At 34.3% G+C, this 13435-nt stretch overlaps 1 protein-coding gene across 1 annotated transcript in view; it reads right to left on the reverse strand.

Annotated features, from left to right (window-relative positions):
- The window catches only part of LOC107727349 (potassium channel subfamily K member 9-like), a 44981-nt gene extending 34534 nt beyond the window's left edge, over positions 1 to 10447 (reverse strand). The window contains exon 1 of the mRNA XM_016537195.1: positions 10132 to 10447. Within this exon, the coding sequence (XP_016392681.1) occupies positions 10132 to 10414 (283 nt within the window). The 5' untranslated portion in view covers positions 10415 to 10447. The remainder of the gene's footprint in view (positions 1 to 10131) is intronic.
- Between the last annotated feature and the right edge of the window lie 2988 nt (positions 10448 to 13435).

The raw sequence follows: 13435 nt of genomic DNA on the forward strand, positions 1-13435 counted from the left end.
CATGAAGCTGGATGACAGCATGCCCAGGAGACTACAGGCTGTCATTGAGGCTAAGGGTTGCCCGACTAAGTATTGATAGTTGTGTAAATACTGTCATACTAACAGCTGTCTGAATTATTTTGGTTGATTGTAATCTATTACATACCTTTCTATCAAAGTTATGTGACATTATCAAGCTGAATTTGTTCTGACATAGTTTAACTCTGAGTTCTTGTCATATTTTATTACCATTTTCTAAACTATAGCGAATAAACTGTGATAATGTGAGAAAAGATGAAGGTGTCTAAATAGATTTTGGTTTGACTGTATCTATTTGATAAATGAAGTTAACCAACTAACATTATACATACTCTTTTGGTTTCTGTACCCAATATTTAAAAAATGTACAAATGTAATAAAAATATCGGTATCGGTACTCGCTATCGGCAAGTACCAAAAATAAAAGTATCGGTATCGGGCGAGTACTGGAAAAAGTGGTATCGGTGCATCCCTAATATTTATAATGTAATTATATTGATTTTAATTAAAATTTATTTAACATATTTTGAAAAATGCACTTACAATGAAAGTGTTTTGAACATTTGTCATTTATTTCCTCTAGTAATCAACAGCATTACAGACACTGCCAATGGAGCTTAAGCAAAGACAGATTCACAAATAACCTGCCTGATTTATCTCAACTGCTCCGTGTACCCATCAATACACATGAACTAGACTAAATGACTAGCAACATGGGCACTATCTTCTCTAATACATTAGAAGCTGTTGCCCCCATCAAATTGAAAAAGGTTAGAGAAAAACGTACTGTGCCATGGTACAACAGTAATACCCATTCTCTCAAGAAAAAAACTCGTAGTCTTGAGCGCAAATGGAGAAAAAAGTAAAATATGGAGTGCCACAAGGATTTGTCCTAGGTCCTCTGCTATTTTCAATATACGTTACCCCTAAAATACGGAATTAGTTTCCATTGCTATTCTGATGATACTCAACTATATATCTCAACGAGACCAGATGAAACTTCTAAATTATCTAAGCTAACAGAGTGTGTTAAAAATGTAAAAGATTGGATGACCAATAATTTTCTCCTATTAAATTCGGATAAGACAGAGATATTACTTATTATAATTACATTTATTTTAATTTAAAATATTTAAAATAATATTATTTTATTTTAATATCTATTTTAAATAATAGAAATATTTTAAATTAATTTACGTGATTTTATTTTTTTCAACTGCCGTGATTTAAACAACCAAATTCTGCTAAATCAGTTCTCACCTAGATTAATTTGTTACACTGTAAGGTCAATATGATGCATATTTGTGGCTTATTTTAATATGATGAGTGCAATAACTTATATTTTTGCAATTTTATTGTATTCATTCATTAGCTTGACCCGTCAGTGAAGTGCAGCACCTGTCCGGTGTGTGAAAACAACAGTGCACAGCATATAACTCTGACCTGTTAAAACCCCCATAAATAAAAATGTACTACAATATAAAAACACCCTTTTAAGAGCGCCATCCATTTCCCCTTGACAATAGCGTTGTAACCGCATGTTTAGTCAGCAGAGAGAGACCTCAACGGCAAGCCGGCTGAACTTAATTGAAAAACAGATCACTCATAAAAATGGCCAAGTGCCATGCAGCTACCGTTGCGCAATAGAGAAGGCATTGTGGAAAAAAGCAGTGTAACTGTTTGAAATTAATCTAGAAAACGAACTGAGCTGGATTCCCATCTCCGCAGTTCTCCGTGAACGGGAAGATGATCCGAGTCACTGGATGAAAAAGAAAGAGACAAGGTCAAATCATCCCCTGTGCTCAAAGCAGTGCTACGAGTTATGCATAGAGAGAGAGAGAGAGAGAGACCACATGTACAAAATTCCAGAAATACCACATGTACAAAAGGGATGGCATTGCTATGATACCACACCCCAAAAAACATGGTATTACCATGGTACATAAAAATGTGTGAAACCTATTTTAAAAACAACAACAAAACAGTACAAAAAGTACCATGGCACCACATTTTTTTATTTTTTTATTTTTTTTTGGACATGTACCATGATGGCACCATGGTATAACTGGAAGAAAAAAACATAAATTAATTTTAGTACCATGGCATATCTTGATGTACCATAGTATAACCGTAGCTATATCATGATACTGCCACAGTAATTTAATATGCCATCATGCATAAATAAATCAATAGTATTACCATGATACATGCCTAAATAAATGAATGAATGAATAAGTGGTACATGCATAAATACATTTTTTTTTTTAAATCAAACAGTATTACCATGGTATATGCCTAAATAAATGCATAGTATTACTGTGGTAAGTAAGTAAATATATATAAATACATGCATAGTTTTATTGTACATAGTACATAGTATTACCATGGTACATGCCTAAATAAATGCATAGTATTACCATGGTACATGTTCACATACAGGGTACTTTTGATAGATAGATAGATAGATAGATAGATAGAGAGAGCATTTGACAAACAGATGCTTTTATCATGTTTTTTAGATCTTATTTTGGTTGGTATAAGGATCTTCCATCAGATGATATAGTCTATATGAGTTATAGATACGCAGAGCATGTTGGAAATTAGTGGAAAATCGATTTAGCTTTATTGGATAAGCAACCGAGTGTGACTGTGCGCTTGTAGAGCTGGAGCTAAAAATAGCAGCAGAGAGAAGGAGTGTGAGCGGTCTAATGCTTCCACAGTAACACGCTGATGAAAGCCACTGCTGTTGATCCAAGATGCTGCTGCTTGCTGCAAACTTTACATTTTGTGCAATCAAGCGTTTGTGCTTTATGGAACGAGAACGCTTGTGATGTGAATGTTAATTGCTACATTTTCCATACGCTCTAGAGATCTAGAACTCTTGATCTGCCTGAGCGGCTGATCACACACGGCACGTTCTTGTGTTTATGGACAGCCAGATAGAGCCTTGAACAGTTTGGGAATGTGAAATGGATCATTTCTGTGCCAATGATGTCACCAAAAGGAATCATGACTGTTCTCAAACAGGTCTGTCTGTCAAACAGATCCTGCACCAAACTCATGATAGTACCAGGATAGACACAATCAGGAGTGTAGGATTGATCTGAAAAGTGTGGGAGGACACATTGAACCTCTTATCATCATGAATGTAAGACAGGTAAGTGGACACAAGATATAGAGGATGATATATTAACTTCAGAATTGCCCCCTAGAATTGGTTTTCAGGGGCATTTTTCATATCTTTATTATGGAATATTTTTCTAATCCTATTTAAAAAAAAAAAAGAAACACACAGCAGCTGACTTATTTATTTATATTTACAGTGGGTACGGAAAGTATTCAGACCCCCTTAGGTCTGAATACTTTCCGTACCCACTGTATGTCTAATACTTCAATTAAATCAATTAACTTAAATTGTCCATCTGAACAATTATAACAGTTACTTGTAAAATCAAATAAGAAGTTGTAAGCAATGCACAAGGATCAGGCTGAAACTTATGAAGCAGGCCTACATTAAATGTTAAAAAGCATAAAAATAGATAAATAAATATAAAATATAATATTCATCAAATGCTAACAAGTATAAATAAATAAATATTGTGAAACACATCAAATGTAAAAAGTAAATAGAAATAATACAATTTAAATAAGTAAATCAAATGTTAAAAAAGTACATAAAATAATGAACGAAATAAATATAAAAATTAAAATTAAAAAAAGCAAATGTTAAAAAGTAAATAAAAATAACACAAGTTAATGTAAAATAAGCACATGCATGCTTCAGTATACAGTAAAAATTACATAAAATATTAAAATAAATATAAAAATAAAATATGACGTAGCAAATGCTCAAAAAGTAAATAAAATAACACAAATTAATGTAAAACAAGTGCATGTATTCCTAAATAAATCAATATAAAATACAATAAAATTATTGAATAATTAATAAATACAATGAATAATTAAAAGAAAATAAATACACCACTAAAAAGAATAAAAAATAAATAAATATAAATGAATAGAGTATAAGACTTTTTTTTTTTTTTTTTGCATTTGGTGGCATTTTACTTTGCGGCTGCCACTGGTTGGGCTGGAAATGTGGCTGTCTGCATTTTTTTATCACACCGCTGCCAACAAAGCAAAACTTTTAGAGTAATATAACAAATAATTATTTTGAAATTTCAAAAAGTATTTGCTTGTAGTTCAAACAGCTTTAGTTTGGGTGGTTCTTTACTTTAAATACAGATTGCAAACAAACAGAAGCGTCTTTTCCACTGCCCCAAGGTTGACTCTTTCCAGCTCTCCAAACTCAGTGCAGTGCATCATGGGTAAAGCGTGATAACCAGCGGAGGGGCGCCTCTATACGGAACAGCACATGCTGCATGGACAAACTCAGACGCACTCAGCCTCTGCGGAAAGGTGGAAACATTCCGAGCAATTAATCACGGCAAGTGGAACCAGCTCCCCGTGCAATCTGCTCGATGCAGAGTTAGCGCCGCACACATGACCAAGACACACAGTGTCTCCGCGGAAACCAAACCTACTCTGACATTTCCACCCCCCATATACACACTACCGCACATCTACGGCATCAAAACTAATACATCTGTTAATTATTAAAAACACTCGTACTGTGCTCAAAAGAATCGTAGATAGATAGATCAACAAGTGTGTGAACTGTTGCTTATGGATGCATTATTTCAGGTAATGATTTTTATTTTTCAAGATAAAGAAATATTTTATGACTTTCGGGTAATATTTTGAGTAGGCCTAATATAAGAAGGGGTAATATTTGTACCCTAAAATTAATTTTCAGTGGCATTTTTAAACTCTTTTTCTATGTCTTCTATATATTATATCGATATAATTTTCCTAACCCTATAAAAACACATCAAATATATTTTAAATAAAACTTTAATACTGAACTTAAATAAACTGTCACTCTGAACAATTATAAATGTTACTTATAAAATTACATTTTCCTAACCCTATAAAAACATGTCACTTATTTATTAATATTAATATAAAAGTCTAATACTTCAGTTAAATCCATAAACCTTAATAAATTGTCAGTCTGAACAATTATAACTGTTAATTACAAAATAAAATAAAAAAGCAGTGAATAATACACAAGGATCAGGGTGAATCTTAGAATAGAATATTATGAAATACATCAAATGTTAAAAAGTATAAAAACAATAAAAATATATATCAAAATATATATCAAATGTTAAAAAGTAAATAAATATAAAATAATATATTATGAAATACATCATTTGTTAAAAAAAGCATATAAAATAAATATTAAAATAATTTATCATGAAATAAAATAAATATATAAATATAAAAAATGCATATTATGAAATACATCATAGGTTAAAAAGTAAATAAACATAAAAGAAAAATATGACTTTTGGACCCATTTGTTTGAGTTTCCATCAAATACTGTAATTCACAGACATTCTAAACTGACTCGTTTGTTTGAACTGTTCACTGGACGTGTGACAACACAAACTAATGTAGTTTAAAGCAAAATAACATTGGATTTAGTTAAAGTTTTGTGCTTGTTTTGAAGAGAATTTCATTTAAATATAAACTGAAATCTTGAAACTAACTTGTAAAAATAATAATATAATGAAATTGATATTATTTTAAAGATTTAAATATGGCCCATTCTTGTCTCACAGCTTGAGTGTTTGCTCTAATGTTCTATCGGATTGGAAAGAGGCGAACTGCATTCATGCTAAAACTTTACATTGCTAATGTACGTGTTTACGTGCCAAGCTGAGCCACCTGGTCACTTGAGGATCGAGCCAGTTCCATTTCAAAATCCAAACTCAAGAGATCAATTGAAATACAAACCACAATTCTCCATTTCTGTGCAGATACATTCAGCAGTGACAGACTGAATGTGCCAGCTCAATGCAATTCATTGTACTGAACTGAATAAAATTATACAGCATCCATCTAAGCCAGCTGACCCTGACATCTCACCCGCTGAATTACTGATTGTTTAGGAATTAAAAAGCAATCCAGGCAGAATTATTCTCAAATAAAGCGCTGTGCTAAATAAACCACAATTAAAAACTTGTTATAAATGTCAAAAAAGAGAAACAACTGGTGAATCAGGAAGAATTCGCTTTAAACGTGCATGATTTGTAATTTAATATACGCTGATGTTTCTTGACACTTCCAAATAGAATTCATAAGATGGTTTATGCTAAAGTTTCAGAAATCATAAAGTTAACACAAAAATGCAGTTTTTAACCCGTTTTACTTTCATAATTGGGCATATTTTTGTTTGAAGCAGGTTATTCTGAAAGAAAATAGGATTTTATTCATCAGGAATTGATTAGATGAAAAAAAAAAGTACACTTTTGTAGCCAATTTACCCTAAAGGATGTATATAAGTACCTTAAATGTACACATTTGTACCTTTTGAAAAGATTCTGCCCCAGTGACAGCTTTTGTACCTTTTTTTTTCTTTTTTCTTTTTTTTTTTGAGAGTGTACAAATAGAGTACATGTTTTACATTATGAAGGGAGAAGTCTGATTGTCCATATAAAAACAAAAATAATGCCAATCTCAGATAAACCTATTCAGGCTGTAAAAACAAACTCTAAAACTGTATTAATCTAGTAAATCCTTTTATTTTTGACCAGTCTTATTGTATATGCAATTAAAAACCATATTTATTTTATCCACGAGATTATTATTATTTAAAACGAGAATTCATCTCAAATACATAACAGGTGATACGGAAAGTTAAGTTTGCACTTATTTTTTACACAAACTGAGCTACTTATATACTCATCATCAGATCTAGGATGCTTTGAGCGATACTGCAGTAGTGTAAACACACACACACACACACACACGTGCAGTGCGCTGCAGTATTGTCACTGTCTGCTGTTGTCTGCTGAGGTGTGGCTTCACACACACACACAATATTTTCCTTCTCAGCAATGCGATGAAACACACAGATGAGATAATGAGGATGTCTAGAGTCAGTCATTCTAATGTTTTTGCACAGTCATCCACTTGTTATGAAGTTAATATATATATATATATATATACACACACAACACAGTGAGTACCAACATTCAGGCTGTATAAGCACATTCTGTACAGTAGACCTGATGTGTGCACACGCAATATGCAATGCTGAGATGTTATGCACAACATTTATCTGTGCACATCAAATATGATTTAAAATATTGAACTCACTTTTTAAAGATGGAAATCATATTAGTTTAATTTGATTAACTTTTGTCTACAATTTCACAATTAAGTGAACATGGGGAAAATTTTGAATCATTTCACTGCTCTGGCTTGACCAGATGTCCTTTTTGTCATATAAAAATTTTTTTTTTATGAAAAATAAAATGTTAAAAAGTAAATAAAAATAAATAAATATTAAAATAAATAAATATAAACATAAAGTGTTAGGAAATATATCGAATGTTAAAAGGTAAATAAAAATAATAAAACAAATTCATGTAAAATAAATTCATGCATACATAAATCAATACAAACTATTATGAAACATATTAAATGTTTAAAGGTAAATAAAACGAATTAAAAGAAAAGAAATATAACACTAATAAAATTTAAACAAAAAGGAATTCACTGTGAGGTATTTTTGTTCATTTTGTTGGCATTTGGTTAATTTCTGACCTTGTTATAGTTTATGCGTTGTCATTTTGTCATGTCTTTGGGTACTATACTAATTTTAACATGAAAAATTGACTATTTATTAAGAAATATTTTAGGTTTTTCTTCATTTTTTTTCTTTCTCTATGAAAATTTTTCAATCAAACCATTTCTTCTGAATATTTTTTTTTAATTGGTAACTAATTTAGTTTTTTTTTCTCTTGTGTCCTTAGTCTCACTTTCATGTTAATCCCTCAAATGAACAAATGCCTGATGACATCATCCTCCAAGAAATGGGAAGTGACATCATCATTGAATAGAATTATTTGATGTTTTGTGCTCTTCACTGGTTTCTCACTCTATCCTCTTTGATAAAATGACAGAAACTGAATCTTATAATTTTAAAACATGGGAAACACTTTACAATAAGGTTCCATTAGTTAGTTAATGTATTAACATTTACACTTTTCATTGAACAGAAAAGAGTTTGAAAGGTGCTGCATTACAGGAATGAAGCAGCAGTAAAATTAGTGTGTATTCAAAACGAGGCCTATAAAAGACCAGCACTGATTATAAAAGCAACAGGTTCAACCTGTGAAAGGAAACCAGCACCTGAGCTTGTGCAGCAGAGAGAGAGAGGGAGAGAGAAACAGAATAAGAGAGAATATTTAGTGCTGCAGAGTGCATTTCTAGACTAGGTTCGCATTTCCTGAAGGAAATGTAATTCTTGCAAAGCAGCACAAAAGTAGTGCTGAAGTTTTAGGCGTGTTTCAGTTTTAGTCTTTGGTTCTAAATGAAATGCTGCTTTGCTGTTGTCATGACACAATAGATAGCTATAGATGCTTAAACAGATACAATAAAGAAAAGACCAATCAGTATGCAAATACATCTAGATTGAAATGATGAATATTCTATTAATGCAAGTCAAAACATTATCTACAAATCAAAATCTGAATGGAGTCTGAACACTGAGCAATAATTGTGCAAGTTAAATACTTAATATAAAGGCTTTAGAAACCAGAAACCGGAATGTCTGAGGAATATCAATATAGTGCAGCCTTCAAATGCTGCAATAATAATGTGCGCGATCTGTGAGGGGAGACCCAGCTGTAGCTGCATCCGGCACCTGTTGCATGAGGATTGATGTTACAGCATTACTACTGCACCATTAATGACACTGAATGTTGATGCATTGAGAAATTAACTCAATCAGTGATACAATACTGGAACAGACAAAACCCTGGCCTTCATCTGACCTCAGTGCGTGTGTTTGTGTGAAAGAGATATTACTGAGCCACTCCAGCACCTTTCATGTCCTCATATGAACTGTCATGATGCCTGATTATAAAGACGCATTATGAATGTTTTATGTCATTCACTCATTATGCTCATTCACAGTGACTCTTGTTTTGGTGCGCTGTTCTTTCAGCACCACGCCACACTTCACTGCTCTCCACACTTACATACAACAAACGAAGACAAACATGCAACAAACACTATAACAAACAACAATAAAGTAATTAAATTATATAATTCATTATCTAATGTCATAAAAATAGCTTGAAATAACATTAAACTGTCATTTTGATTTTGTCCGTATGCTTTCATATTCAGATTTTTATGTGCATGAGCTACTGATCTGTTAAGCATTGCATAATGATTGTTAAAGAGATTTGGGAATAGTAATTACTTTATTGTTGTTTAGTGCATTGAGATATAAAACATCTGTCAATTTGGCATGAGCATCTATGTTCACAGCATATGTGATAGTGTGGACCGCAGTGAAGTTTGTCTTGTGCCGTGGTGCTGAAAGAACAACTCACCAGAACAAGAGTCACTGTGAATGAGCACCACACGACATAAAACATTCATAACGCGTCTTTATGATCAGGCATCATGACAGTTCATATGAGGACATGAAACATGCTGAAGTGGCTCAGTAACCTCTCTTTCACACAAACACACGCACTGAGGTCAGATGAAGGCCAGGGTTTTGCGTGTTCCAGTATTGTATCTCTGATTGAGTTAATTTCTCGTTATTTATATATTATAGACATTATATATGTCAACAGCAATTTTGTCAAACAGCTCAGGTTACGCATTACATAGAGTGACGATTTCAACACTTAGGTTAGAAATGTATTTCAATGCAAATAATCGCCTTAGAACTCATAAACTACAGGCCTGGACTTTCTGCAACAAATGACACACCTGTGGTATGATAATAACAGTGATTTTCTGCGCATTCAGAGTCCTGCACTAATAACGTCCCTTCATCTCACCAGACAAAACCCAGTCTGGACTTTTCCTCCCGCTGAAATGATTAACCAGGTACCCCACGCGATGTCCATCACACCATACGAAGTGCAAAAAGCTCTAATAAACCACACGTTTATATCCAAACGAGAATCTTTTCGCCACCTTGCGTGAAAGACACGCGGAGAAAAAGCCGAAACTCACCTATGGTGGTTATGACAGTGATGGCAAAGTAAAAGGACCCTGCAAATTTCCACTGGACCCCTGCTCTGTGCGGCTCGGTCTCCATGATGATGGTCTCCAGCTTTTTATAGTCATCCTCACTGATGTTGTACTTGCCCTGAAGGCGCTTCTCCTCAGCCTCCAGCTGCTCCTTCTCCCGCATCTCGAAGTCCGACTCGAGCGCGTCAAACACCGCGGCCCCGACCAGCAGATAGGTGAACGTGCAGACGATCAGGGACAGCGTCCGCACGTTCTGCCTCTTCATGGCCACCAGGAACCGGCGGCTGAGGGGTTCATGTCCCCTCTTATCCCCCGGGAAGGCGCAGCAGCAGTCTGGAAAGGGCGGATAGGGGCAGTGCTGCTGCTGATGCGTCTTCGGACACCGGTTGCGGTTGTAACAGGTCCCTTGATTGTGGTCCTGGCTGGTGGAGAGACACAGCAGACTGCTGGAGCGCCGGAACCACAAGCCCTGCAGCCGCGAAACTCTGCGCAAAACCTGCCCGAACCACAACAAAGTCCTCCCGGCGCGCAGTGCCATCAACTAGCGCGCTCCCCGCGTGATCTCCAAAGAGCTTCTGAACTGGAGAAGACGCCAGAAGCCACTGGGATTCATGCTCGAGTGATAATTACGCACCTGTTAAATTTCCTTCTCCACTGCGTTTAAACAAACTCATCGCCGTGGCCATCAGATATCCAAACTGCCCTGAACATCTTCCAGAAAAAGTTTCCCCGACCTGTTCATCTGAGTATCATCTTCAGCTGTTCTCACTCCGCCGGTGCGTGAGTAATGCCGGTGGTACCGGAGGAGGACCCGTGAACACGCAGCAGCAGCATCTGATGAGCGGCGGAGACGCGCAGCGCACGACTGATGCGTTTGAAAGGTGCTGCATTACAGGAATGAAGCAGCAGTAAAATTAGTGTGTATTCAAAACGAGGCCTATAAAAGACCAGCACTGATTATAAAAGCAACAGGTTCAACCTGTGAAAGGAAACCAGCACCTGAGCTTGTGCAGCAGAGAGAGAGAGGGAGAGAGAAACAGAATAAGAGAGAATATTTAGTGCTGCAGAGTGCATTTCTAGACTAGGTTCGCATTTCCTGAAGGAAATGTAATTCTTGCAAAGCAGCACAAAAGTAGTGCTGAAGTTTTAGGCGTGTTTCAGTTTTAGTCTTTGGTTCTAAATGAAATGCTGCTTTGCTGTTGTCATCACACAATAGATAGCTATAGATGCTTAAACAGATACAATAAAGAAAAGACCAATCAGTATGCAAAGACATCTAGATTGAAATGGTGAATATTCTATTAATGCAAGTCAAAACGTTATCTACAAATCAAAATCTGAATGGAGTCTGAACACTGAGCAATAATTGTGCAAGTTAAATACTTAATATAAAGGCTTTAGAAACCAGAAACCGGAATGTCTGAGGAATATCAATATAGTGCAGCCTTCAAATGCTGCAATAATAATGTGCGCGATCTGTGAGGGGAGATTAAGTCATTATTCACTGAGAAACCCCTCCATCAGCTTTCAAAATCGAGAGAGAGAATATAAATATATATAAATTTCATGCTACATTCAAGAACCAATGAAGTTTGTGCAGTTTCTTCTCCTTTTATTTTTAATGTAAGAGCAGAATGTATGTAAGCTATTTGTAGCTTGAATGACTTCCGGTGTCATTTGCTTCCAGTTATTTTAGCTGTACAAAAACAGTCAGTTATGCTGCACGATGATGTCTTAATCATAAACAGACTGGTTAGCAGGGCAAATAGATTTACAGATTACAGCACTCTGTTATTCTTCTAGTTATTTAACTGCGGCTAACGAATCAGAAGTATCGCGGATTTAGGCCTACAGAAAAAAAGCTTATTCTGCGTTGCAAACTAATGTGGATATAGAACAGATTCACTGCTGCTGTAGGAAAACAACCAGGCTGAATGAATGATGACATTAATTTTTAGTGAACTATCCCTTTAATTCATCTCGGTGAAACTATCCTCTTACACAGCACTACATCCCACATAGTGAGGTGCACAAACACCCACATTGTACTTTTGGATTTTTATTTATTTATTTTTAGCTAGCATGAAACTTTCTGGCATGAAACTCCATTTTACTCTAGTTACTTGACATAATCTGCATCAAGAGAAGCAAACACGAGCTGTACATATATATTCACACATGCTGAAAATTTCAGCAAATGCATCAATATCAAACATAATCCTTTGGTAGAGGAGGGCGCGAGCAGACGCAGGCTGTAAACTATGGAATGCCAATCCTGCCATAATTAGAAATAAATAAAGAAAGAAATGTACAAAGAAATGTAAAAAAGAAAATATAAATAAATATACAAATAAATATACAAAGAAAAGTAAAAAAGAAAATATAAATAATTATTTATAATGTTATATCCTTATTTATGTATTTTTTTATTTTTTCCACATTTATTTATTTTTTATTTTATTTATTTATACATTTATTTATTTCCACTTTTATTTATTTTCACATTTATGTATTTATTTACGTATTTATTTATTTATTTCCACATTTATTTATTTTTACATTTATTTATTTTCGCATTTATTAATTTTACATTTCTTTGTCCGTAGGGTAATGAGAAGGGCGTGTTTTACCTCAGGAATAGCAATCGAGCCAGAGTAGGAGTGTGGGATGAATGATTTAGATGGGCAATATGGCCAAAATCTTATTTAAATTTCAAGTGGGGGGTTGTTTAGGCTGGGAAGCGTGCAATCTGTCATCGAGTTCATTTGCTGAAGCTCGCGAAAGCCTGCAATCGCTTTCTTTTGCACGCAGTTTTTTAGGTTTCACTTTCAAGGCATACAATGCATGTTTCAAAGATTCGGGATTTTATATATATATATAATTTTATTTCATCATATTCGTGATTTATGATTTTTTTATGAAAATTTTGTTTTATAGAATAGCTAGGGGTTTTCGTTATGTTCGTATATTGCTAATGACGAAAATTCATTAGCCTAGCCTATTTGTTATGAAGTTGATTTAAATTCTTCATAACAAATTTTAAGAAGAAGCTAAAAGTGAAGAAAGAATGAAATTAGCCTGTAGGCTATAGATCTATAGGCTAATTTTCTTAACTTTTATTAGACTGCAGATCGGAAAAAAATAATTCTTGATAATCTTGAAATCACGGACATAGTTTAGGCTACTTTCTTCGACTGCAGAAAAAAATTAAACCATTTAATTTGCAGTGTTAACTTGTGAATTAAATGAAAAACAAGAAATAAATCACAACAAGAACAATAGTTTT

The sequence above is a fragment of the Sinocyclocheilus rhinocerous genome, unplaced genomic scaffold (assembly GCF_001515625.1).
Source record: "Sinocyclocheilus rhinocerous isolate Xijiao unplaced genomic scaffold, SAMN03320098_v1.1 scaffold1154, whole genome shotgun sequence".
NCBI lineage: Eukaryota > Metazoa > Chordata > Actinopteri > Cypriniformes > Cyprinidae > Sinocyclocheilus > Sinocyclocheilus rhinocerous.